The sequence below is a fragment of the Marmota marmota genome, unplaced genomic scaffold, assembly GCF_001458135.2.
Source record: "Marmota marmota marmota unplaced genomic scaffold, marMar, whole genome shotgun sequence".
NCBI lineage: Eukaryota > Metazoa > Chordata > Mammalia > Rodentia > Sciuridae > Marmota > Marmota marmota.
Window position 1 is genome coordinate 3,038,183 of NW_026000051.1, and position 24,975 is coordinate 3,063,157.

Consider the following 24,975-nt stretch of genomic DNA (forward strand, 5'->3'; position numbering starts at 1 on the left):
GGGCGGTGTCGGCTGGGCCGAGGAGGAAGCGGAGGGGCAAGGGCAGAGGCGGGAGCGAACCCGCGTCCCGGGCGCGCAGTGACAGCCACCTGCAAAAGTCGGCGGAGACCTTGGCTTCAGGCAGCACCCTGAGACCTGGAGCCAAGCTGGGAGGGACCGGGAACGTGCAGCCCCGCATTCGCTCCCCCGGTTACGGTGACTGGCACCTGTCGCAGGAGCTCAGACTGAGCCGCCCTTGCGCAGGCCTGAGTCACTTCTCCAGTTCTACAGTTGATCCGTCTCCTTGTGTGTATCACATGCCCCCTCCCTCGGGATTTGTGTGTAGCTAGACAAACTCGTTGGAGGAATGAAGCTGAGCTGCACACGAAGTCCTTGGAACTGGTAGGGGACAGCAATTGGCAGTCCCATGCCCTTTCTCCCCACCAGCCCACTTCCCCAATCTGTCCACAGCCACCCTATTCTCCCCCGGAAGGCAGCCCAGATATTGCTATCCTGATATGGATTCCTTCCCTTTTTGGCGGGTGCCAGGGTGGTGGTGGGTACTGGGGATTGAACTCAGGGGCACTCGACCACTGAGCCACATCCTCAGCCCTATTTTGTGTTTTATTTAGAGACAGGGTCTCACCCAGTTGCTTAGAGCTGCCCTTTGCTGAGGCTGGCTTTGAACTCCCGGTTCCTCCTGTCTCAGCCTCCCCAGCTGCTGGGCTTATAGGCATGTGCTGGCTGGGTTCCTTTCCTTTTTGATCCAAGCATTTCTCTGCTTGGTTCTTTCCCAGACAGACACTCCAGGCCAGTGGCTGAAGATACACATTGGAACTCAGACTTAAAGAGACTCTTCAAGGTGTTCCAGCACCTGAGTCTCCACCTCACCATTTCCATTGCAAGAAATCTGTGCTTTGTCCCACAGAGGGCCTCTAGGTCATCCTCCATACTGACCTGATCACTCTACTGCTGGGGAAACTGAGGCAAGGGGGGACTTGGCCAGTCCCCCTGGATCTGTTGATTCAAATTTACCCTAATTCCAAAGCCAGTGTCATTTTGTTTATTTTTTAATATATTTTTTAGTTGTGGTTGGACACAATATCTTTACTTCATTTATTCATTTTTATGTGGTGCTGATGATCGAACCCAGCGCCTCCCAAGTGCTAGGCAAGTGCTTTACCGTTGAGCCACATCCCCAGCCCATTTTGTTTATTTTAAATAACAAAAGCTCTCCACTTTCCACCCCCAGCAGAACCAGCCACAGTGAGGAAGAAACACCAGACATTGGTAGAGGGGTGGTGCAGAAGGGTCTCATTAGTCCAGGAGAGAAATGGGATGGATGGGGCTCTTGGCAGCCACTACTCACTGGTGACTGGTGTCTCTCACTTGCATCAACCCCAATTTCACTACTGATTTCAGAGCTACTGTGACTCAGTAGCCCGGCAGTTTCTGCCCTCCAGCCAAATTTTCCCCCATCAAAAAGATCTACATAGATTTTGACAGGTGGATTTTTAAATACCTCTTGGCCTGCCTCCCTGGCACTGGGCCCATCCTGAGAAGAAAGGAAAAATACTTAAATATTTACTGCTACTCCATTGCCCACCACCGGCAGCCCATTCACCTGCTCCCCATTCCTCCACTTGAGGAAGCTGGGGAGGGTGGAGCAGCTGCTTCAGTCTGGCAGCTTTACCCGTCAGTGTCTCAATCCCAGATGCCACCATAGCCATCACCATTACCATCTTGCCTCTCCCCTGAATCTTGGCTCTTGTCTTTTTTTCCAGCCCGGGCAGGTGGCTGCCTCTTGGTAGGTTCTGCTCACCCACTTGGTAGCACAGTTAGGCTTAGAGATCCAGCCAAGGCAGACAGACAGGGCTCAGAACCTCAGTCTTGCCATGGAAGACGGGCAGCAGAGAGAAAAGGTATGGAATGGAGCTTCTGCCGCTTGCCTGCCACCAGCCAGCAGCCTGGGACCCTCCTGTCTCTCTTTCTGCCACCTCCAGAGTCTCCTGGATTCCTCTGTGTATCTTTCTCACATTTTTTTTACCACCTCTCACCTTCCACGCCAGGCCACTCAGCTCTCGCCACTGCACTGCCCTTATATCTCCTACTCCCACCCCACAGGCAGGAGAAATCCTGAGGCCAAGGCCTCACCCAGGGGTGCTCTCAATGTCTGGCTCTCTAATTTTCTTCTCCCTTCTATTTCTCAACCTGGAAAGGGTGGGAGAAAGGAAGATGGGAACCACAGAGAGGGGGCTGTCAGCTCTCTGCTACTGATTCATCTTCACAGAGCAAGAAGGCAGGGCCTGTGCATCCAGACAGCAGGGAGGCCCTTCACCTCTACCATTCCAACAGCACCTTTCATCCTGACTGGGGTCCCTGGAGCCTTGCCAGGATCAATGGCCACACCCACCCTCCTCCATCCCTGCGTGTAGCTGCAGGCCCCTGGGAGGCGGGGACACCTGTAGCTCAAGGGTTGGGAGACCAGGGCAGGCACCACCCATGAGGCCATCTCTGCCTTCAGGGGTGGTCACATAAGCACCTACCTAGGACTGCAACTTTGGGAGATTCAGGTGCTCAGAGCCTGCAAGAGAATAAGCAGGTCTTCTGCTGCCCACAGGTGAAGCCCCTGGGCCTCCTCAGGCCCTCGTCCCTGACGAAGGTTTCCAGCCGCTTCAAGACACACCAGGATGCTCTGCCAAGGCTGCCTGTGCCCCCACTTCAGCAGTCCCTGGACCATTACCTCAAGGCACTGCAGCCCATTGTGAGTGAGGAGGAGTGGGCCCAAACCAAGCAGCTGGTGGATGAGTTTCAGACCTCCGGGGGTGTAGGGGAACGCCTGCAGAAGGGACTGGAACGCAGGGCCAAGAAAACCGAGAACTGGGTAAGTGCGATGGTAGGCTGCACTGGTCCCCAGCTCCTAGAGCTCTGGGTCCTCCTGAGCACCCCTCACTGTGGCCTCTTGCCAGCAACACACCCAGAGTCTTCACTTATTTGCAATGTAGAGTTTGCTGAGCCCTTACCTGGGCCTGACACTAGCAGGTGCTGAGTGGGCAAGAAAGACCTGGTAACCAGCCTCTCAGATCTGATACTGACAAAGTACAGAGAGGAGGGAAAGGTGGTAAACAGGTTGCAGGTCAGTGGGTGAGGTCATTTCAGGCAGGGAAATTCCATGGAAATAAAAGAAGGTGGTGAGGGCTGGCATATGGCTCAGTGGGAGAGCCCTTGCCTGGCATGCCTGAGGCCCTGGGTTCCAAAAGCACTACAAAAGAAAGATGATGATGCAAGTGTGGCCTGATGAATGGCAGCATCTTCATATTGGGTGAGCAGGGAGAGCCGTAGGAAGAGGAACTGCTCTAAGACTAGGGCAGAGGTGACAACAGCCTGGGACAGAGCCTGGAGTGGAGTGAAGAGCAGGGCAAGTCAAGTAGAAGGAACATGGACTTGAGCTCAGTGGGATATTCTTGGACAGGAAATGTGCCTGCCAGGGGTCAGTTGTCCTGTTCTGCAGCTGCACTGTCATGTGTGTTGGTGTGGCACATGTCTGTACTGGTGCCTGTGCCTTCCTCTTTATTATTATTATTATTTTTTTTTAATTTTATTTACATTTTAGTTTTCGGCAGACACAACATCTTTGTTGGTATGTGGTGCTGAGGATCGAACCCAGGCCGCACCCATGCCAGAGGAGCGCGCTACCGCTTGAGCCACATCCCCAGCCCCTATATTGTTCTTATACTTCAACATAAAGATAGAGAAGGTGATCCCAGCTGCTGGGAGGGAGGCAAGCTTGAGAGCAGAGGCAGTGGGAGGCTGGCACTTGCCCCCAGGGAGATGCTGGTGGCCTCAGCCTGGCATTGCAGGGAGAAGGGGGAGTCATGAGGCCCAGGATGGTTTGGATGGCAGTATCACTGGTACTTAACTGATGGGTGGGGGTGCAGTCCCAATCCTGAGCAGCTAGGGGCAGGAATGGATACGACCAAGGGAGAAGCTGATTGGGACAGAACCAGTGCTGGATTCTGTTCCTGTGAAGTACAGCTGTCCTTCAGTATCCATAGGGGATCCACTCCAGGACCCTGTGCATACCAAAATCTGAGGATACTCAAGTCCTTTATAGGAAAGGGCATAGTATTTGCATAGGACCAATGAAGGTTCTCCTGGGTACTATACGTCACCTCTAGGTAACTTACAACACCAAATACAATGTAAATGTTATGTAAACGTTGTTACACTGTGTAGCTTAGGGAATAAAGGCAAGAAAACAAGTCTGTACTTGTTCAGTACAAACATAGGTTTTTCTTCAAATATTCTCCATACTGAGGTGTTGGATCTGTGAGCATAACCAGCAGATTCAGAGGGCCAACTGCACTGTGAGGTGGGAGGTATAGAAACTGGCCCAGGGATCATCAGAGGTGAGAGGCAGGTGGGAGTGGGTTCGGTGCAGCATTTACTGAGGCTTGGCAGGTCAAGGCCTTGGATTCTAGAGTCAGGGTTTGGCCCTGGTAGGACCTTGGAGGGTCTGGAGTCCACTGGTTCTCCAGTTGTGTTAGCCAGGGACTCCTTCAACCCAAAGCTTCTGGCTCAAGGAATAGGGCCTGTACACTCAGAGCTCCTGAAGCAGTTTTGATGCCACCTAACAGGATCTCACAGGGCCATACCAGTAGGTTTTCCTGTCTCCCAAGGTGCAGCCCAAGGCTCTGAGATCCCTGGGAGAGTGCAGACCCCTGACTGTGAGGGAGCTTCTATCTGTCCCTCCCTGTACATAAAGCACACCAAGGCCCAGAGAGGTAGACCAAAGCCCAGAGCCTCACAGCAGCTCTCAGGAGGCACTGTGCTACACAGGAAGACCTGCGTGACTCAGGAGTCCAGTCCTTAGGCTGTGAGTCAGCGACAGCAGTCACCCAGTATTCATCCTAAGGCAAGTCACCTCCCCTTGCCAAGGATCCGAGGCAAGTGGCCTGGTGCCATAGGCCATCAGTTCCTCAAGGGGAGTAAGTGTTGAGGAAGTACCTCCTGATGCTGCTTGGAATGGGACAAGGGTGCACAGGGGGTGGCCTGGGTCTCCAGGGTCTGAGGGATCTGCAGAGAGGTGCACAGTGGTGGGGGCAGTGTGTGCTGGAGAGGGGTTGTAATCAGCACAGAATTCTCAGGGACACCTTGGACAGTCACCTAGGAGTGTCCACATCATCAAGATAGCCTTTAATATCATGCCCATGGCCAGTCCCCAGAGAGACCCCCCACACCCCCAGGGCAGAGGATAGATCTTAAGGACGTGTCATCCATATCTTGTCACTAGCACAGTAATTACCCTTCCTCTCTGGTCAAGATTGCTCTGACCTTGAGATCAAAGTTTATTTTCTGGTCTGACACCAAGAAAACTGAGGCTACTGAGGAGGACAGGACCTGTGAGCTGTCCTGACACCAAATCCCTGTCTCCTTAGAAAACCTCTCAGCTGGGGATGGTCAAACACTCATTCACTGAGCCAGGTGTGATGGGACACACCTAAAATCCCAGCTACTTAGGAAGCTGAGTCAGGAGGATCACAATTTTGAGACCAGCCTTGGCAACTCAGTGAGAACCTGTCTCAGAATAAAATTTTAATAAAGGGCTGGGGATGCAGCTCAGTGGGAGAGTGCTCGCACAGTATGTCAGAGGCCCTGGGTTCAATCTCAGCTCCACACACACACCAAAAAAAAATCATTTACCTTCCTGCCACCCTACCACCCCAGGTTTCCTTCCTGGCAGTGCTAATTGCCCAGGCTAAGGGGAAGATGGTAGGTTTAAGGAGGTGTGGAGGGTTTCTGAACCTCAGCATTCACTTGGAAAATCTGGGCTGCAGATATGGGGCAGAGGGCATGGGGCCAGCCAGGTCCCTGGCCCTGGGGAGAAAGGGTATCAGGTGCCCATGCCCCTCTCCTAACGAGACTCTGGTCCTCGTCCAGCTGTCTGAGTGGTGGCTCAAGACAGCCTATCTCCAGTTCCGCCAGCCTGTGGTCATCTACTCCAGCCCTGGAGTTGTGCTGCCCAAGCAGGACTTTGTGGATCTGCAGGGTCAGCTCCGGTGAGTGGCAGGGGCTGGGGTGGGGCAAGGACGTAGCAGCAGGGCTGTGCAGTTTTTAGCACCAAGTCTAAGCCCCAGGAGATTGGAAGGACCCAACCCTGATCTTGTATCCCTACAAACAGACTTGTGAAGTGGGGAGCATCCTCCCTATTCTACAGATAGGGAAACTGAGGCTCAGAGCAGTAAAGGGACTTGCCCAAGACCACTAATCAGGATAGGAGGCAGGGCCTCCAGGGTCAGAGATTCAAACCTGGGACTGAGTCCACTCCTTCCCAATCTCCTGAGCTGGCCACAGGGGTGACCTTTGTACACAGTCCCCTTTTCCACGTTCCAGTCCTTACCAGAGATAAAAATACCAGCAATAGGGATCTCCTGCTCAAGAGCCAGCCACTCGATGCTGCCACCTGCTTCTTTTAAAGGGCCAGGGTGAGACAGGAGGGTGTGGCCCTGTGCAGAGCACTTGCCTCACATACTCAGGGCTCTGGGTTTCAATCTCCACATCACAATGGACCAAAGCACTTGGGGAAGGGCTGGAACTCAGGCCCAGGAACCCTAGCCAGTGGTGCGCATGTTGAGGCCACCGCAGGCCCCAGGTATAGGGGCTGGTTGGTGTGGGCTAGGAAACCCCTCTTCATAAGCCCAGATGACCCAGGGAGGAAGGCCAAGTTGAGACCAGTGGCCCAAGGAGGACACAGAGTCTCAGAGAGGGGAAGGGACCTAGCAGAGGGGACACTATGAGCCGCTGCCCTTTCCTCCACACACACATCCTCAGGTCCCTCCATGCCTGATACTTCACAGCATACGTCCTCTCCTGGCCCCAGCCTGTGGTTCAGGACCTCAGACCCTTGGTGGGTGGACCTGATGCCACTAACCATTAATGTGCTGCCATTGATTAGCACCTAAGTCCTGTCAGACCGTAGGCCACCAACCTTCCCTGAGCCCTGCTGATGGCCCTCCTCTAGAGAGTGAGGAAGAAAGCTCTCAGAAGAGCCTCTCGTGGAGGGGCTCAGAGATCCCTGCCTGAGCCCCCAGTTTTCTGTAAGCAGTGGGGGAGGTGGGGAGAGGGAATCGGTAGGTTACCTTGGCTAGGCCTCCCCCTCCCCCACCAGGTGATCTTGCCCCAATCCGACGTGTCCTGGGCCTCCCTCAGTGTCCACACAGTTTCACATCTCTAACCAATCCCTCCAGGTTCGCTGCCAAACTAATCGAGGGTGTGTTGGACTTCAAGGCCATGATTGACAAGTGAGCAGCTCTACCCCGACCCTGTCCCACTCCTGCTCAGGCCTGCCTGAGCCTGTGGCACCCCTCACCCAATGTGTCAGCTTGGGTGCTAGGCAGGCCCAGAGGCCAGTCATTTTCACTTCCTGTTGACCCAGCCTCGGTGGGGGCTAGAGACTGCACATTCTGGGGATTAGAATGTTTAGGTCCTCCTCACTCCAGCCACTGGGACCACCAGGTAACCTTGCCCCATCCCAGAAAGAGGACCCCAGAGATTGACTTGCTGCCTCATATCTCCTGTGGCAAACCGAAGCCCAGAAAGCGGGAGGGAGGGAATTTCCAGATGACTCATAAATGGGACCCTTGGGCAGGAGTAATACAGACCTCCTGACCCCTGCCCAGCTCTGATGGCCCCTGTTCATGCTGAGGGTGAGTAGGGATGCAGGGGTTCCTGGCCCTGTGTAAGCTCCCACTTGGCTGGCCCAGCCCCTAGCAGATTCCTGTCCACCTTGGCCGCCTCCCTGTTTACTTGCCCAGTGACCCCTCAATGTTCCCCTTCCCCCACAGTGAGACCCTGCCTGTGGAGTATCTGGGGGGAAAGCCACTGTGCATGAACCAGTACTATCAGATCCTGTCCTCCTGCCGAGTGCCGGGCCCCAAGCAGGACTCAGTTGTCAACTTCTTAAAGACCAAGAAGCCACCCATGCACATCACTGTGGTGCACAACTACCAGGTGGGTGTCCCTTCGGCAGCCCTGCCCTGCAGCAGGAGGCAGCTTCCCAACACAGATGCTCACCAGCCCCGGAACTCCATGCCCTGGCCAGGAGGGACTGTGGGCCTGCCCAGCCTGGGGAGAGCAATCTGAGGATCTCCTTCCTTTCTTCCCCTGAGCCTGACTCCATCCTCTCAGCTGGGCCCTGGGACAGCACTGACTGTGACCTCCAAGCTGCCAAAAGGAGGCTGGGGGGTGGGTCAGGACGGTTCTTGCTCGAAATCCCCCAGCCCCTGCCTCTGCCTGCACAGTTCTTTGAGTTGGACGTGTACCACAGCGACGGAACACCCCTCACCTCGGATCAGATCTTTGAGCAGCTGGAGAAGATCTGGAACTCATCTCTGCAAGCCAATAAGGAGCCCGTGGGCATCCTCACATCCAACCATCGCAACACATGGGCCAAAGCCTACAATACCCTCATCAAAGGTGCCTCCAGGGTGGGGCCCACACTGAGGCCATACTTCAGGGCCTCTTTGCACAGTGAGCAGGGCCAGCACCAGGCTGGGGCAGCCACATGTCTCACTGGATCCTCTCAAATCAGAGTGTCGTTGGTCACTTTTATAGATGAGGAAACTGAGGCTTGGTTTGGTTAGGCTGGTTTCTCTCTGTTAAGTAACGGGTTGGGATCAGAGTCCAAGTCTTCTGCTGCAGAGCCTGCCTCTATCCCCGTAGGTCCCCCTAAGGCTCCAAATCCATATTGGTCAAGGCATCATCATAGAGCCAGACCACCCACTCTGGATCCTTGATGCAACATTAGTCCCCTGGTGTGACCCTGGGCTTCCACTTCCAGTGTCCACGGTGGTCAGGTGTTTGGCCCTGCCCTCCAGGGAGGGTACAGGGGAAGACTGAAGTGCCTTGTTGGGGGTGAAGTTCCAAATATGCACCCAGCACTCAGTGAATGTCCTGGAATCCCCCAATGCAGGGAGCTGCCCACCCCCAAAGGGGTGCAAACAGGCCAGAAGATCTCCAGGCAGGAAACCATAGGTCATGGGACTCAGCCCTGTCTCCCCACCCCCACTTCCCCCTTCTACTACCCACAGACAAGGTGAACCGGGAGTCCGTGCGCTCCATCCAGAGGAGCATCTTCACCGTGTGCCTGGACAGGCCTGTGCCCAGGGTCTCAGAAGATGTCTACCGCAACCATGTGGCTGGCCAAATGCTGCACGGAGGCGGCAGCAAGCTCAACAGTGGCAACCGCTGGTTTGACAAGACACTGCAGGTGAGGACTTGGCAGGGCCATGATCCCCAGACACCTACCCAAAGCTGGTCCACTGTGGCCTAGGGACTTCCTGCCCCTCTGGACCTGGCGTCCCTAGCCTCCCACTTATAAAGCAGAGAGGAAGCCAGCAGGCTGGATGCCATGCCACCATAATTACCAGGCAGCCAACCTGTCATTATTAGACCTGCACACCACTGTCAGCCCCAGAACAGTGGTTGGGCTCATCAGAGATCCTGGAATCTGGGGGGTCAGGCAGGCAGGCGGTACAGGCTTGGGCACAACTTTTCCTTCCTGCGCCTTTAACATGGTGGGGGCAGAATTCTCCGGGGCGGGGGGGCTTTCTAGGCTTGGCTGAGCTGTGCTGAGCATGAGATGGGCTTCGGACAACCTGGGCTGGCAGAGCCAGGGTACCCTACGAGTGTTAGTTGTCATTAATAACAGAAACAGCACAACCCCTTGAGATGACTTCAGAGAGGCCCTTCCTATGAGACCTACCTGGAGTGACTGGGTCAGGAACCACCCTCCTGACCTGGGCCTGACAGAGTCCCTTCTCCCCCCACAGTTCATTGTGGCAGAAGATGGCTCCTGTGGCCTGGTTTATGAGCATGCAGCAGCGGAGGGACCACCCATTGTTGCCCTTCTGGACCATGTTATCGAGTACACGTGAGTAAGGTCACACTCTGGTTTCCCAGTTCCTGGTGTAGGAACTTTGGGGATTGTTACTCTCCTTTTCACCTGGGAATCTACTTCAAAGGGAGCAGGCAGAGGACATGGTTCTTAGAGCCAGTTGGAACTCTGGCTCCCGACTTCCTGCTGTGTGGCCTTGGACAAGTCCCTTGCGTCCCTACATTTAGCAGCATGGAAGCTGGTGCAAAGGCAGTTTTCTGAAGAGCAAATTTGAGTGTCCCTGAACTCGTCCCCCATCTTCAGGGACCCAACTGCTCTACCCCAGTCCCAGGGACACACTCAGGCTCTGGGGCACCAGCATGAGCCTGAGCCCCCAATGTCCCATGCAGGAAGAAGCCGGAGCTCGTGCGGTCCCCCATGGTACCTCTGCCCATGCCCAGGAAGTTGCGGTTCAATATCACCCCTGAGATCAAGAACGACATTGAGAAGGCCAAGCAGAACCTTGGCATGTAGGTCTTGCAGGGGCAAGGCCAACAAGCCTTCAAGCCCAAGGCTCCATGCAGGCCTGTCCCGGCACCTGTCCCTGTGCTCTGGGTCCCTCCCTGGGGTTGGCAGGGGCTACTGGGTACCTGCTTCTCACCTGTTCCTCCTGTGTCCCCCTTCCAAGAATGATCCAGGACCTGGACATCACAGTGATGGTGTTCCACCACTTTGGAAAGGACTTCCCCAAGTCAGAGAAGCTGAGCCCTGATGCCTTCATCCAGATGGCCCTACAGCTGGCCTACTACAGGTGTGCTACCTCCTATTTGCGAAGAAAGGAGAGATCTGGGAACGGGGTGCAACCTTTCAGGGTGGGCTTAGCAATGTCTCGCACCCAGGATCTACGGGCAGGCGTGTGCCACATATGAAAGTGCCTCCCTGCGCATGTTTCACCTGGGACGCACTGACACCATCCGATCAGCCTCTATGGACTCACTGGCCTTCGTCAAGGCTATTGATGACTCCAGTGTGACGGTGAGAGATCTAGCAAGGGCCGGTGAGCTGGACTCGAGCCATCTCCTTTCCTGTTCATTCTGCCATCACACATGGATTGCGCATGTGTGTTCTTCCAGCCCTATGGTGGGCAATGGGAATCCAACAGAAGATGAAGCATCGATTTAGTTCTGAGCTTTCTGATAGTCAGAGGGAAAAGGGAGCCATCCCTATGTTGGGGCCTTGGGGGCTGGGGACTGAAGAGATAGCAGTACTCGGCTCTGAAGGAGCTGGGAACGTAGTGCTGGGTAGAGAGTGGGCTATGAAGTAGAGGAGAAAGAGGGAAGGGACAGTGCTTCAGCTCTCCCTGACCTTCACACCCACCAGGAATATCAGAAGGTGGAGCTACTGCGGAAGGCTGTGCAAGCCCACCGAGCCTACACTGACAGGGTGAGTGAGCCCAGTGTATCACCGCTTATTGTCCCTTAACATCCCCCACCTGTCTGTCCATCTTTCTTCTCATCCCTGCATTACATGGCTGCTAACCTTTCACTAGAAGCACTCGTTCCCTGAGCTCTGGAACACCCAGAGCAATAGCCCCATTTTGAAGCTGGGGAATCTAAGGGGGACCTGGTAACTGCCCTCATCCCAGTTCCAGAGTTAGCACAGGCCCCTGGGTATTGTGGGATGCTGAGGGTGTCCGTGGTTTAGCAACGATGCGTTTCCTGCTTTCCAGTAGCTTGGGCTACAGCCAGGGAGCTAATGGTCTAGGTGCCCATCCTAGCTGTGGCACCTGTTTGTGCCATACACTGCTCACATCACATGCAGCTGTCATCCAGATCTTACTGCTTTCTGCCACAGATGGAAGACACTGAGGCTCCAGAACCTAAGGGTTTGTCAAGGTCCCACAGCCTGGACGGGGCTGAGCTGCCCACTTCCAGGGCTCATGCTTTTAAATCCCACATTGTCCTGCCTCCTGGCCAGATCTCTGTCCCTCCCTGGGACTTAATTTCCTCATCTGGAAATTTCCTCTCCTGCCTTGATCCTTGATACTTTGATGTCTTGGTTCCCAAGGACTAGTGGCTGGAAGGGGCAGTGCTACCGTAGCCCTCTCCTGCTCCTGGCCCTCACCTGCTCCTGACAGCTCCTTCCCCACAGGCCATCCGTGGAGAAGCCTTTGACCGGCACCTGCTGGGCCTGAAGCTGCAGGCCATCGAGGACCTAGTGAGCATGCCTGACATCTTCATGGACACCTCCTATGCCATCGCCATGCACTTCAACCTCTCCACCAGCCAGGTGGGCCACTGCCAAAGCCTCGAGTCCCCAAGGAGGTGGGGACAGGGGCAACACTGCAGCCTAGGCAGGCTGAGGTAGTGTCAGAGCTCCTTAAGAAAACTGGCTTCCTTCACTCACTGGTCAGATAGAAACACCTGATCTGGGTCAATCTGTGCTAGATGCTGGACTAGCAGGGGACAGACCACCATGCCTGCTCCCCTCTATGGGAAGTGCTGGGGGTCGGGAGGGCAAAGGAGGGAGCAGCTACAATCCCCCAGGAAATGCCTAGGAAGGCTCCCCAGAGGAGATGACTGCACCCTGGAGGACGAGAGGGAGTCCCCCTCTGCTGGAGATAAGGAGAGGGTGTCTGCAGCAGAGCAGGGTGGGAGCAGACAGAAGAGAAGACAGGCTAGTGCCTCCTCACGATTGGAGGCAAACCATGGACCAGGGATGAGAGCTTTGATCCACTGTCCCCAGGTCCCTGCCAAGACAGACTGCGTCATGTTCTTTGGGCCTGTGGTCCCCGATGGCTACGGCATCTGCTATAACCCCATGGAGGCCCATATCAACTTCTCTGTGTCTGCCTACAACAGCTGTGCTGAGACCAACGCTGCCCGCATGGCACACTACCTGGAGAGGGCACTCCTGGACATGCGTACCCTACTTCAGAACCACCCCCGGGCCAAACTCTGAGCCTTGTGCTCAGGCCTGCTAGTGCCATAGCCAATCCCATCTGGGGATAGCCACCCTCCAGGGCTCAATTCCTTTGCTTCCTCTGCCCTTGGCCCCAGGATCTGCACACATCTTCTTGGGGGTCCTACAGGCTCAAGCAAGTGCCTTCTCTGAGCTGGGGCTCAGTTCAGAACTGAGCAGGACCTAAGGCCCAGGCCTCCAGCGAATCATCCCCTGGAGAAGGGACCCAGTCTAGCCCAGCACTTACCATACTAGGAGACTAGAAAGAGCTCTGTTTCTTTCCTAGCTCAGCTCTGGCTAGTCCTTGCCATCTCCATAGCCAGGTCAGGGTCTGTACTCTGAACTCCAAGCACTCAAGGACCTGAAGACAAAGGATGATCTGGAGCTGAGGAGCCAGGGAGCAAGGTTTCCGGGTCAAGGGGACCCCCTGAGGTACCATCAACAACACGGTTGCTATGGTCTTTTTGGATAAGGTGACTCATGAGCCCTGGCCCTCTTGCTTCCATGCAGCATGGTCCCTGAACCACTTCACAGTTGTAAAACACGAGCACACCAGGTAATTAATTAATAAAGGGAAAATGTGCTGGCAAAGAGGTCTTTCAGCTGAGGGGAAAGGAGGGGGACAGGTGCCTTCTTCCACCTGTCCTTGTCTGGAAAATGGTGTCCCAAAAGGGTCCCCAGAGGAGTCCTTGGGTTCAGGGAGCTAAGGGCCAGCTGGGACCTTAGGTGCTGAGCCAAGAATGGTGCCACACCCAGGGCCACATTCTTCATCAACTCTCCACCCACTTGTCCTGGCTTGGGCCTTCCCAAGTCCCATGAGCTGGGTGGCACCATGAGGCCCTGGTCTGATGGGCGGGGTGGGGTGGCCAACACCCAGGGCCCATAGGCTGGTCCAGCTGCCCTCCATGGATCCCATCAGGACTGGTAGCAGATCAGGCATGCTTGCCCCAGCTCGCCCCAGCCCTCACTGCTGCCAGGGCAAACACCTGCTGGGGGTACACCGGGGAAGCAGCCACCTGCCAGCACCACGTACTTGCCCTCAACCCCGTACACCTAGTAGAAGTGGAGCATCTTGTCAGGGTCAAGTGGGCACATATGGAATGCCAGGAGCAGGTGCACTGGGGCTAGGAGGGCAGCAACATGTGAGGCACTTCATGGCCCGACCAACCTGCGACCATCACTGAGGGTGTGGCCCATGGTTTTCCATTTTTCAGATGAGGAAACAAGCTCAGAGTTAAGGTTACCAGGACACTAAGTAGCAGAACAGAAATTCCAAGAGAGCACACTTATTTCCTTCAGGTCAGAGCCTGAGGAACATGTATGGCTAAGCCCCCAGCCCCGCAGCATATCCACCCAGGGCAGGGGATGGAGATGAAGGTGGCTATTGGTGGAAACTGGATTTCAAGCAGGAGAGGGCAGTACAGGAAGGAACTGGTACACCAGGCACTGATCCAGCCTTGAGGCCCTTAAGGTCTGACCAAATCTTTCCTTCACCTGTGAAGATGGATACTCATTGTGGCCTTCTTTTCTCCTTTCCTGATAAGGCTAGATAGATGCCACTTGCCCAAAGCCCCACGGAACAAGAGATGGACCCCAGACCATAGGCTCCATGGTGATTTAAAGCAGTATTTAATAATTAGCTGGGGCACAGTGGCACGTGCCTGTAATCCCACTGGCTAGGAAGGCTGAGACAGGGAGGATCACAAGTTTGGGGCAAGCCTCAGCAACTTAGCAAGGTCATAAGCAACTTAGAAAACCTGTCTCAAAAAACAAAAAGGGCTGTGGAAGTAGCTTAGTGGTAAAGCACCCCTGGGTTAAATGCCCGATACCAAAAAAAAAAAAAAGTAAGTTGATAACTAATTTTAAATCTACAAGGCTCCTGGGTCACCACTAATCTGAAGTTGGCTTAATTGAATGTCAAGGTTCAGTGGCCCCAGGGGACCTCACAGGCCTTAACACCCATTTGATTAGGGGTAACTTTTGATTCCTCCTCCCATGAGGGTGTAGCTGTTCTGCATCTCAGGGCCATCCTTGGGTCCCTCTCTTATTAGGCCTTTAAAAACCTAGTTCAGGGGCTGGAGTTGTGGCTTAGAGGTAGAGCACTTGCCTGGCATGTGTGAGGCAATGGGTTCGATCCTCAGCACCATATAAAAATAAAAGGTATGTGTGCATCTACAGCCAAAATTAAAAAAAAAAAAAATACCCAGTTAAGTGTGCAGTTACTTCTGCAAAAGCAAGATTTTCATCCATCCATGCACCCAGAAATATGGAATGAAAGAAGTGGAGGAGACGTTCCTCTTGTCTTAGGAAAGGCAGGCCCTGTTCCCCAGTCTTACAAGCTGCCCCATGAAGATGGAACCCAACTTGCTGACAGCAGGCCAGAGCCAGCCAGCATGAGGCAGGAAGGGAGAATAAGACTGAGAAACTGATGGTCCCCAAGGCTGAGAGCTGCAGCTTAGGCAGGATGTGGGACCACAGAGAGGATGGAGCCAGAGGTTGGAAGGCCCTGGTGGGAAATGCAAAGGCCTTCAAACCCCTGCCTTGGGGCCTAGGGTGCAGCGCCCGGGTGAGGCACTCACCTGGCACCTGTGAGGCCCCTGGCTCCCTGTCCAGCATTAGTGGAGGGACTAGTTATCTCAAGATGCTTATGATTTCCTTGTCCTAAGGGTCACATGTCACCACAGCCACCCCCAGCCGCCTCACATAAGCTATCACATGCTCAAGCCGCCATAGTTTAAGATTTTATTTTAAAACAATAGTAAACAATTTTGTTGATTTTTCTTAAACCACCTTACACTTGGCTTGTCTCAGGCAAAAAGTAAAAAATAAAAATACTAAGGGAAGGGGAGGGAAACATGGGGACTGACCTACCTCCCTAGAAACCAGCCCTGGTCCTGGCATCCGGAATGGCTTTGGACACTGCCTTTAACAAATGAATAAAGAAAGCACCGAAAACTTGTGCTTCAGCAGCAGATTAGGACCCTCCACTGAGAAAAGGGTGGGGGGAAACACAGGTCCTCAGGGGCCTGGGTCAGCTCTGGAAACTTCTGGGAGTCTGGAAGCCTCTCGTCCATGAGTGTTGCAGAGTGACTCAAGAGATGGTCCCTAGGAAGAGCCCTCCTCCAAGCTGGGCATATGGGGATCTGTGAGCTCACACCTGGACAGATTTCCCCGCCTGCTGGGTGAGGTGGGAAGGACAAGGACATCTTCAGAGCATATAGAGAAGGGCAGGGGATCAGGCACTGGCTGCCAGACTCCTCTTGTCGTGGCTCCTGGTTCCTTTGTTCGAGGGATGAAGACTGACTGGTGCTGGGTGGCAGACACGGAGCTGTAAACAGCTTTACGTGCAGGCTCCTTTGTCATCTTGGGAACAGGAGACCAGAGAAAGCCCTTGTGGTGTCAGGTTGATACGGAAGAACACAATGATAGCAGCCGCCAGACGCATGCTTGCTCTGGGCCCTGCCCCCAAACGAAACACTGACGAGGTTCTGGAATGGCAATGGTGGCAGGGAGGGCACAGGGGACACTCCCTTCTCCTGGCCCCCAGCCCCTCAGGTCCAGGAAGAGGCAGTCTGCCCCTGGCTCGGGGCAAAAGGCCTGGGCCCCTCTGTACTCAGGACAACCACTGCAACGTGGACTCTAGGTCCCATCTCCAAACTCCCATCTGCCTTTGACAAAAAATCAAAAAATAAATAGTGTGCACTTTTCACGTCCCCTGGAATCTCTGGCCCAAGACTAGAGATGCAAGCCCTCATCCCCTTCCCCACACCCTGGTGCCACGTCAGGGGCACCTTCTGCCCAGCTGGGGGCTGGCAGCAGCAGAGTAAATGTCTCTGGCCATTTGGCCCCCAGGCAGCAGGCCTTCCAGGGTCCTAGTTGAGGGGCTGGCTCAGCCCTTTGGTCCACCTTGTCCATTAAAATTAAAATAAGAAAAAAAAAAAAAAAGGCTCCACTTGGTGACTCAGGTCTGTAGAGGTCTCTGCTTCAGCCCTCTGTCAGTCATTCTGTCCATCCTGCAAAGCATCATGCAGGCCAGATCTGGAGGCTGGACCCAGCCCTACCCACCAGTCACTGCAGTTTCGTCCCCAGCTTGCGCTGTCTGTTCCTGAAAAATAGGATAGGGTCAGATGTGGGGACACCTGGTGTTCAGTGGTATCCCCTCCCCACTCAAAGTTCCAATGAAATGGACAAATGCCCATACAGCAGCTGCAGTGACTACCCAAGCTGTACCAATCAGAGCCCCTGCCCTGCGGCTGGAACATGGACAGGGTCAGTCTCTGCTGGACTGTATCATGATACTTCCTCAACTTTGGAGCCCAGGAAGAGGGCCAGGAGATGGGCAGGGCAGAGACCTGGACAAGAGGGACCTGGCTGATTCCAATTAATCATGGAGCACTCCCCTTACATACAGGTCAGCCCAAGCAGTTCAGTTATCACCAAAATGGAATTACAAAGCAGCAGCTCAGGACTGGGGTTATAGCTTAGTTGGTAGAGTGCTTGCCTCACATGTACAAGGCCCTGGGTTCAATCCCAACACCATCACCACCAAAAAAAAAAAAAAAAAAAAAAAAAGCAGCCCTATATCTGGAAATATGTAAGCAAAGCAGACTGCAGAGTTTGGAACTGCTGACATCCTGGTTTGGAATGTGCCTATATCCATATGAGCTCAGGAACTTAATCAAAGCAGGGAATTGCCCCTATTTTCTAAAGCAGCTGACTGAGGCTCAAGAAGAACAGGGCTCATCTAGGACCCAGGTTAAAATCCACAAACCTAACCATGGCCCACAAGGCACAATACGACGTGGCCCCAGCCTTTCCTGTTCCCTGGGCTCCTATGACATCTGCCTCTCTGCTGAGCACCTCAGCAAACTTTTCTGCCTCAGAAGCTTTGTGTATGCTGCTCCCTCTGCTGAGAGCCCCCACTTCTGGCCCTAACAGGACCACTGTTCCTTCTCCTAGGAGGCGGTCCTGGGCGGTCACGCAGCAGGTTAAGTTCCTGTTGCAAACCCTCAAACCTCTGGGTCTGGCTCCCTGGCACGGACCTCACCTCACGGACAGGCTCTTCATTCCACACATCTCCCTGCAGCTGTGAGTGCCCCCAGGGTGGAACCCTGGCTGACTGCACCCAACCTCACAGCCTGGCACAGAGCAGGTCCATGTGGAGGACAGGCAAATGAAGGCAGGTGGCAGCCAGCCAGCCAGGACGGGCAAGGCAGCACCACTCTGGGAGCCAGGTAAGAGCACAGCAAGGGTGGCTGGGGCCTTTCTGCTGTTAATGGGATTGCCCAGCCCTAACTCCTTTAAATCCCCTTGTCTCTTGGAGCTGAGGCTTTACAGTTAAGCTTGTTAGGATAATTTGGACCTTAATATACTAAACACATTTCCTAGCTGCTGGGACACCCCTCCCTGCCCCACCTCTTCGTTCCTCTCACTCCTCTTTGGAAAACATCCTCTGGAGCCCAGCCTGCTTCAGCTCCTCTCTGAACCCTGAGAGGAGCCAGTAGACATCCCACCCAAGATCTGGGGTGAGCTGAGTGGAAGAGTGTGAGTCAGGAGCATCCAAAGCCCAGCACTGCCCCGACATGCTCTGCACCTGAAGGCTGCCCTAACTGGGTGTGCCCGCTGACCTGGCCACCAGGAAGCATCTCAATAAATAGCTTGGAGGGCCACACCCAGGACCCCACGCCCAGGACCCCTGAGATCTCAGTGGACAAGCTCTCCTGTTTTTGGCTGCAGATGTTAAGTGCAAGGGCTCTGGGACAAAAGTTCACTGCCCAGCTCCCTCACCGACTTTCTGAAAGATGTCAGGCAAGTGATTTCCCTTTCCTCTGAGCTTACTTTCTCATCTGCAAAATGAGGATCACAGGAGAATTCAATAAAGCAATGAAAGAAAAGTAGGCAAGTTCCAGGCTTTAATGAAGCCCTCCAAACATGGGGACAGAAGTAACTTCTGGCCCCTTAACTTACCTGGCTTCTGCCCGGGTTACCGTGTACTCAAACCAGAGTACATTGGGAATGAGGCTCGTGTCCCGGATTAGGAAGAACTCAGAGACAGGCCTGGAGAGACAGACCCAGAAAGCCACAGCTGTGTCAGCGCATGAGCCTCCCACCAAGCCAGATGCCCCACCAGATCCTGGGGCTGGTGCTGCACCCTCCCCCACTTCTACAGAGCCACAGTACTCACAACCCAGCAGGACTTTGGCCCACCCCGCCCTCCCTTCTTCCTTTTCTTTTGGCAGTACTGAGGATTAAACCGCAGGTGCACTCTACCACTGAACTCTATCCCCTTGCTCTTTTGATTTTACTTTGAGACAGGGTGTCAAGGTAAGTTGCCAATGTTGGCCCTGAACTTTTGATCCTCCTGCCTCAGCCTTCTGAGTCGTGGTATTATAGGTGTGCACCACTTTGTATGACTCCGACTGTTTTCTAAGTCCCTCAGAGCCTAGGCAAGGACAGAGGATGGTACTCTGGCTTCTGGATGTGGGGAGGCCCCATAAGACCCTGCAGCAAGACCTAGGGGAGGTGGAAGCTAGGCAAGCGGCTGGGTACTGGGCTCTCCCAGGGAGATGAGGCTGGACTCAGGTTGCTGGAGACTTCCCATTGATGGCCACACCTGTGGGAGTGGACAGGTGCCACAGGCCAGGAAGGTGGAGGGACAGGAGGCAGTTACCAGGCTGCTATCCTGGGGAACAGCGGGGTGAGGACCTCCTGGGTGAAGACGAACCAGGCGATGGCCATGAGGCTTCCAGCAATGCCCCCATAGAGCACCTGGCTCCAGGTGTGGTACAGCAGGTAGACCCTGGGCCAAGGCCAGAAGGGAAGTTCATGAGAGCCAGACAGGGACAGGCTTACACAATCTCCTGTGGTCAACACGGTCAGTTTCCCAGGGACCTTGTATGCACACGTGGTGTCACACGCAGGTAGGACAAGCTCCCAGGAACATGCCTCAGCCCACCTTCCAAAGGGGGGCAGGGCACTGGAGCCCAATGGCTGCTCCCTATCTCTAGAAGTGACGAGGTTGCTCAGCTGGGATCTGCCTCCCTCCCATCCAGCCCTTAAACTGAGTCTGTCTGTAAGAGGCTCCCCCAGGAACAAATGGCTGACACACAGGGATATCCCCAGAATCTTAGGCTCCGTCAATGGGCTAGAAGGAGCAACTGGAACCCTGTCCCTTTAAAACCTGAGGTGTGGGGCCCTTTCCCAGACCTTCCCTACAAGACCTGGGAGGGGACCCACAATGAGGTCTAGCAGGATCCCAAGTGGGCAGTGCAGGGCAGGGCTCCTCCTGCCTCATACCTGCTGTAGGAGACCAGGAAGGCCGCAGTGAGGAGCCCCAGGGACAGCACGTGCCTCCACAGCAAGTCCAGGAACCTGGCGTTGTTCGTCTGGTGCATTCTGGGAAAACAGACCATCAGCCAGCCTCAGCCCACAGTCTGTGGTCCAGGCCTTCCAAATAGCCCCTGGCCCCATCCACACGCTCCTGGAACCTTCTGCCTCAGCTGCAGCTCTTTCCACCCCTAGGGGTATCTGAAGGGCTAGCAGTAAGTCCCCAGCACAGCCCATCCTGGGCCATTTTAGGGTCACACCCACTGGGACAGAAGCTCACCTTAAATACAGGAATAAGAAGGAATAGACGGAGAAGAACCACATAAACTGGGAATGGCTGGAGGGCATCCCGTACTTCGTGCCCACAGCTGTGTGGGGGCCTGGGGGAGAAAGGAGACCAGGGCATCACAGGAGGACGCAGGCCTCCTGGCAACACCCCAACCTGGGGAACCACAGGCCCTTGCAGCCCGGGCCCTACCTCCACAGGGCCGTGGTTCCTGGATGACGTGTTTGATCAGCCAGTTGACCCCTTCGTTCAGTGCCAGGCCCCCGAGGAATGAGATCTGCCAGGGGAAGATGTCAGTCAGCTGAGCCTGTGTACCTGCTGGCCATAGCCCAGCCGCAAAGACTGTGGCTTCTGACTGACCTCCCAGGCCAACAAGTGAACAGCCTAGACCAGCAAAGAACTCTGCACCGCAAGACACGCAGCAGTATGGAGGGGACGGCAGAGCAGAGCAGGGTGTGGAGCTGAGAGGACAGACTCACCGTGTGTAGCTCCCGCTTGAATATGATGAGGGTCACAAAGCCGACAATGACAAAAACAGGGCTGAGGCTCAGGTAGGCAAGGAGGTGGCCAGAGAGATCACCTGTGGGAGACAGAGAAGCAGGCATGGGAACAGGAGCCAGTCCCTACAACCCAAGTAGGGCCTGAGCCAGCAAGGAGGTCCCAACAGGACCTGGCGCCCAGGGCGAGGCAGTGAAGATGCCCAGTAGACCAACCGACCACGCCAACCTAGTAAAGCAGGTATAACAAGAAAGGTCTAGTCCTAACCACCAAAAATCACACAGCATGATCTTAATGCAGGTGCCTTCACTGTCCCCATTCTGAGTACCAGAAGGAGTTATGGACCTGCCCAAAGTCACTCCCACAAATCACACACACACAGAAGTGAGGGACTTAGAAATCCAAGGATCCAACCTGGTCCACATGCCACACCCATCACTCTGCCAGAGCAGAGATCTGAAGCCTGCTTGGTCTGACACCAGAGGCAGGTCCCTGCATGGAGGGCAGCCCAATGGCACAGCACCACACCTCTGCTGCCCCAGCCAAGCCCTGGGCCGCTGGGAAGGCTGATGGTCTCTGGACTCACACAGACTTGAGTCCACACTAAAGCTCCAATGCAGCCAAGCTGGGACAGTGGCTGCCTGTGGCAGGTAACAGTTTCTCACTGCTTCTCCATCAGCGAGAAATTGTGACCTACTGACTACCAGGGTTTTAAACTCCTGACAAGCCTGGAGGGAGGTGGCATGAAGACCACTGGCCCATAGAGACACTGAGGCCAAAGGCAAGGATGAGCCCAAAAGCTACTTCTGCTGTTTGAGACAAGGTGGCCATGGCGATCTGGGGTTAGAGGGATGGCTCAGTCCTTGTGCCAGGACATGCTGCCCACAGAACTCAGGCAAGGATTACCCCTGCCTGAGTCTCAGTACTCTCCCAGGAGGTGCAGGTATTAGTACCTACCCCCTCCAATGGTGTAGACAGGATGTGATGGGGCCCGAGAGACACCAACTTGGTTCCTGGCACCCAGGACACTTCCACATGGGGATCACACAGAGGCTGGGAGAACTCAGAGCGGGAAGCGGTCCACAACACTGGGCTGGCCCCAAGCAGCAGGAAAGGTGCCCACAGAGGGCTGAGTATGGGTTCCAAACCTGAAAAGATGGGTGCCTCATCGGGCCTTCCCTGAACTTACCCAGGGATCTGGCTTAGAGCTGGTCTGAGAGAACAGAGCAGCAGTCTAGGTTCAAGTGCTTCTGCTGTCTGAGCCCCACTGGGCAATGCTGAGTGAGTCCTTTCCCTTTTCTGGGCCTCTGCTTCCCCATCCATCCCCTCTTAGCTCTGAGATTCTGGGTCTCTCTGCTACCTGGCTGATGCCCTGGTACTGAGCTGTGAGGACAGAGCAGTAAGTAGCTGGTGCCGCATACCTTCAGCCATCTCATCCGCCTGCCCTAGAGCCAGAACTACCCTGGGACCTTCCTGTACGTGCTGCCAGGAATTCTGGTCTCTCCACTCTCTGATCTAAGTTCCTCCATAGCTCCCACTGCCTTTGGGATACGTTCCCCTCAGGCAGTCCTGGCCTGCTTCCCTTCCACCTTCTGCTCCAGTTCCAGGGACAGCACTCTAGTTCCCTGAAGAACTGTGCTCTGTCCTACTTCTGGACTTCGTACACACTACAGTCCCCATCTGGGATGCTGCCGGAGTGAACTCAACAAACATAAGTGAATACACCACAGTGGCAAAAAAAGACAAGACCCTACCATTGCATAGCTCTCAGTCTGGACAGAGAATCTGTAATCGGGACACAGCTCATGATCTGCTAGTTCATGTAGCTACTGGCCTAGTGTGTGTCTCCCCCTACACTTCAGGCCCCATGAAAGGAGGGTCAGTCTTTCTATACTCCACTACTCCCCTGCCCGCCACTTCACCATGCCTAAAAACTATGTGAGGTGAAAGATGAAGGAAGCAAGTTCAGTGTAGGCAGTGGCACAGAGGAGAGCAAAGGATTCCAGAAGCATCTACAGGGGATTAGACCTTGCAGGCACAGCCAGGTCCCTTATCACAGCCTGTGTGTACACTGCCAAGTTGCTTCTCCCTTGTAAGACTGAAGCTCTCTGAGAAGCTACTCTGAGGCCAGGGAGGGGATGTCAAGAAGATGCTTGGTCAAGACCCTTCCCTGCTCAGAGACCTCCTTCCAAAGAACAGGAATGTAGGGACCTATCAACCAGGACTGTTCATCAATCTAAACCCAGAACTGCCCAGGGCCTAGCACTTGGGAGGTGCTCAGTGGATACTGGCTAAATCAATAATCGAATGGTGGGTGGGCAGGCAGGCAGATAGGAAAAAGCACCTGGCAGCACGGCCCCACCCCTAGTATAGCCCAGAACAACCAGTCAAAGTTCTCTGGCATCCAGCCCTGAGGTCCTCTGCAGGACCAGGTTCTCATGTCCCTGCCCAAGAAAGCAGTAACAGCAGGCCCTTTTTGAGCAAACTAGGGCTCAGTGAGGGGTCCCCAGCCTCACCCACCACATAAACATCCTACCTGTGAAACAGGTAACATCAGCTGCAGGTATTTAGGGGTTGTTTACCCTGTGGTAGGCACTGTGCCCTGCACTACTCATGCCTGCCTTCGTTTGATTCACACATCATTACAGAAGAGAGGCACTGAGCTTAGTGCCACTTCAGGGATGAAGTGGCAGGGTCGGGTTAGGGTGGGGATAGGCACTTGCTCAAGGCCTCAGCCTGAATTGGAGCCCGGATACGTCTGACCCCAAGGCCCAAGCTCTGCAGTGTATCTACTAGACTGCCTACGGAACGGTCGCTAATGGACCTCTCAACTGGAAAGCCCTGCCCTCCTAGAAGTGTGTGGACTGCGAAGCTGCATAAAAGTCAGGATCCCAGGGGCTGGCTGACTGCCTCCTCGCCCGGTGCCCCCAGTGAGCGCTGCTCAGGGCGTGACTCCACAAGAACTCACAAACCTGGCCTCGGCTTGCACACTCCCTGCAACAGGGAGCTCTTTCTCTTACAGCCAGTCCAAAGCGCTATCCCAAAGAAACAGGCACTCCCCGCACGCCGAGGAGGGAGTGCGGCCTCTCTGGCTTCGGGGAAGGCGGGGAACAAAGGCCAGTGATCCTTCTCCGCCTCACATAGACCCCAGTCCCATTTCAGCCCACCGGAGCCGCGGGACCCTGGGGGATCGCCCCAGGCGCGCAGCCGCAGAGTGCGCGATCCAGAGGCACACAATTTCGCCCAGCTCATCGCCGCCCCACTGCGCCTGCGCGGCGCGCGCGCCGGCCGAGCCCTCCATGGCTCACTATTTGACAGTTCCCACCCCGGTGCCTCCGCGCCCCCTCCGCGGGCCCACGCGGGCCGGAGCGCCCAGGGCCTCGGGCCGGGCCCGGGAGGGGGGCCTCGGGGCCGCCTTTTACCTGCAGGATATTCGACGTGGGTGAGAGTCACCGGCCGCCATGAAGCGGGGAGCGAGCACTGTCCGTCCGCTGCCATCTTACCCGGAGACCGGGCTTCGCCAAGCAGCCAATGGGGAGCCAGGGGGGCGGTGGTCCTGACCTATCACGCCGGGAAGGCGCCACGCACCCAATCGGAGACCGATACAGGTATTGGCGCAGCCATTCAGCGTACAGGCCGTGAGGCTGACCCGAGCGGCGAATCAGAGAGCTGGCCCCTAGGAGCCTGCGAGCCGTCCCAGCCGGCACCCAATCCAGGACCAGCGCAAGTAGTTGCCTGACCAATTAGGAAGAAGGAGAGTTCCAACCCAGAGCAGAGAGCAGGCCAGCCAATCAGAAGGTAAGCATGGCTCACAGTGTGGGTAGGATGGGCCAATCAGGCGCTAGCTTGGGGGGCGTGTTGAGCTTTGGTGGGAGCTTTGGTTCGGCTGGGATTTGCTCTGGAGGAAAGTTTCCCGGTACCGAAGTACCTCTGCGGTCGGCGGGACCTGCGCGCCGGTAAGAGCGCGTGCTCGAAGCAAAGAGGAAACCTCAGCACCACTGGGTCCTATCCGCTTTTAATTATAAGTAAACTGAGACCAAAGACTCTGGCA

The 24,975-nt window shown here is 55.1% G+C and overlaps 2 protein-coding genes across 7 annotated transcripts; one reads left to right on the top strand and one right to left on the bottom strand.

Annotated features, from left to right (window-relative positions):
- Positions 1-1,121: 1,121 nt before the first annotated feature.
- On the top strand, positions 1,122-13,405 carry Crat (carnitine O-acetyltransferase). 3 transcript variants are annotated; one of them, XM_048812910.1, is made up of 15 exons: positions 1,131-1,901; positions 2,270-2,431; positions 2,600-2,863; positions 5,920-6,038; positions 7,227-7,280; positions 7,824-7,989; positions 8,280-8,454; positions 9,069-9,247; positions 9,810-9,910; positions 10,264-10,383; positions 10,542-10,664; positions 10,753-10,888; positions 11,234-11,296; positions 12,005-12,142; positions 12,599-13,405. In XM_048812910.1, the coding sequence occupies exons 1-15, from the start codon at positions 1,875-1,877 to the stop codon at positions 12,812-12,814; spliced, it is 2,043 nt and encodes a 680-aa protein (XP_048668867.1). In that variant the 5' UTR covers positions 1,131-1,874; the 3' UTR covers positions 12,815-13,405. The 3 variants fall into 3 exon arrangements, with proteins under 3 accessions (XP_048668868.1, XP_048668867.1, XP_015352941.1); XM_048812911.1 differs by lacking the exon at positions 10,264-10,383 and having other exon boundaries at positions 1,122-1,901; XM_015497455.2 differs by lacking the exon at positions 2,270-2,431 and having other exon boundaries at positions 1,147-1,901.
- Positions 13,406-15,542: 2,137 nt separating this feature from the next.
- Positions 15,543-24,564, bottom strand: Dolpp1 (dolichyldiphosphatase 1). Of its 4 annotated transcripts, none has more exons than XM_015497457.2 (8): positions 24,347-24,556; positions 20,906-21,006; positions 20,619-20,703; positions 20,421-20,520; positions 20,111-20,209; positions 19,485-19,613; positions 18,782-18,871; positions 15,543-16,919 (listed from the first exon to the last, which is right to left on the bottom strand). In XM_015497457.2, exons 1-8 carry the CDS (start codon positions 24,420-24,422, stop codon positions 16,883-16,885), a joined length of 717 nt encoding a protein of 238 aa, XP_015352943.1. In that variant the 5' UTR covers positions 24,423-24,556; the 3' UTR covers positions 15,543-16,882. The 4 variants fall into 4 exon arrangements, with proteins under 4 accessions (XP_015352943.1, XP_015352942.2, XP_048668874.1 ...); XM_015497456.2 differs by lacking the exon at positions 24,347-24,556 and adding an exon at positions 23,897-24,189; XM_048812917.1 differs by lacking the exon at positions 19,485-19,613 and having other exon boundaries at positions 24,347-24,564.
- Positions 24,565-24,975: the final 411 nt, after the last annotated feature.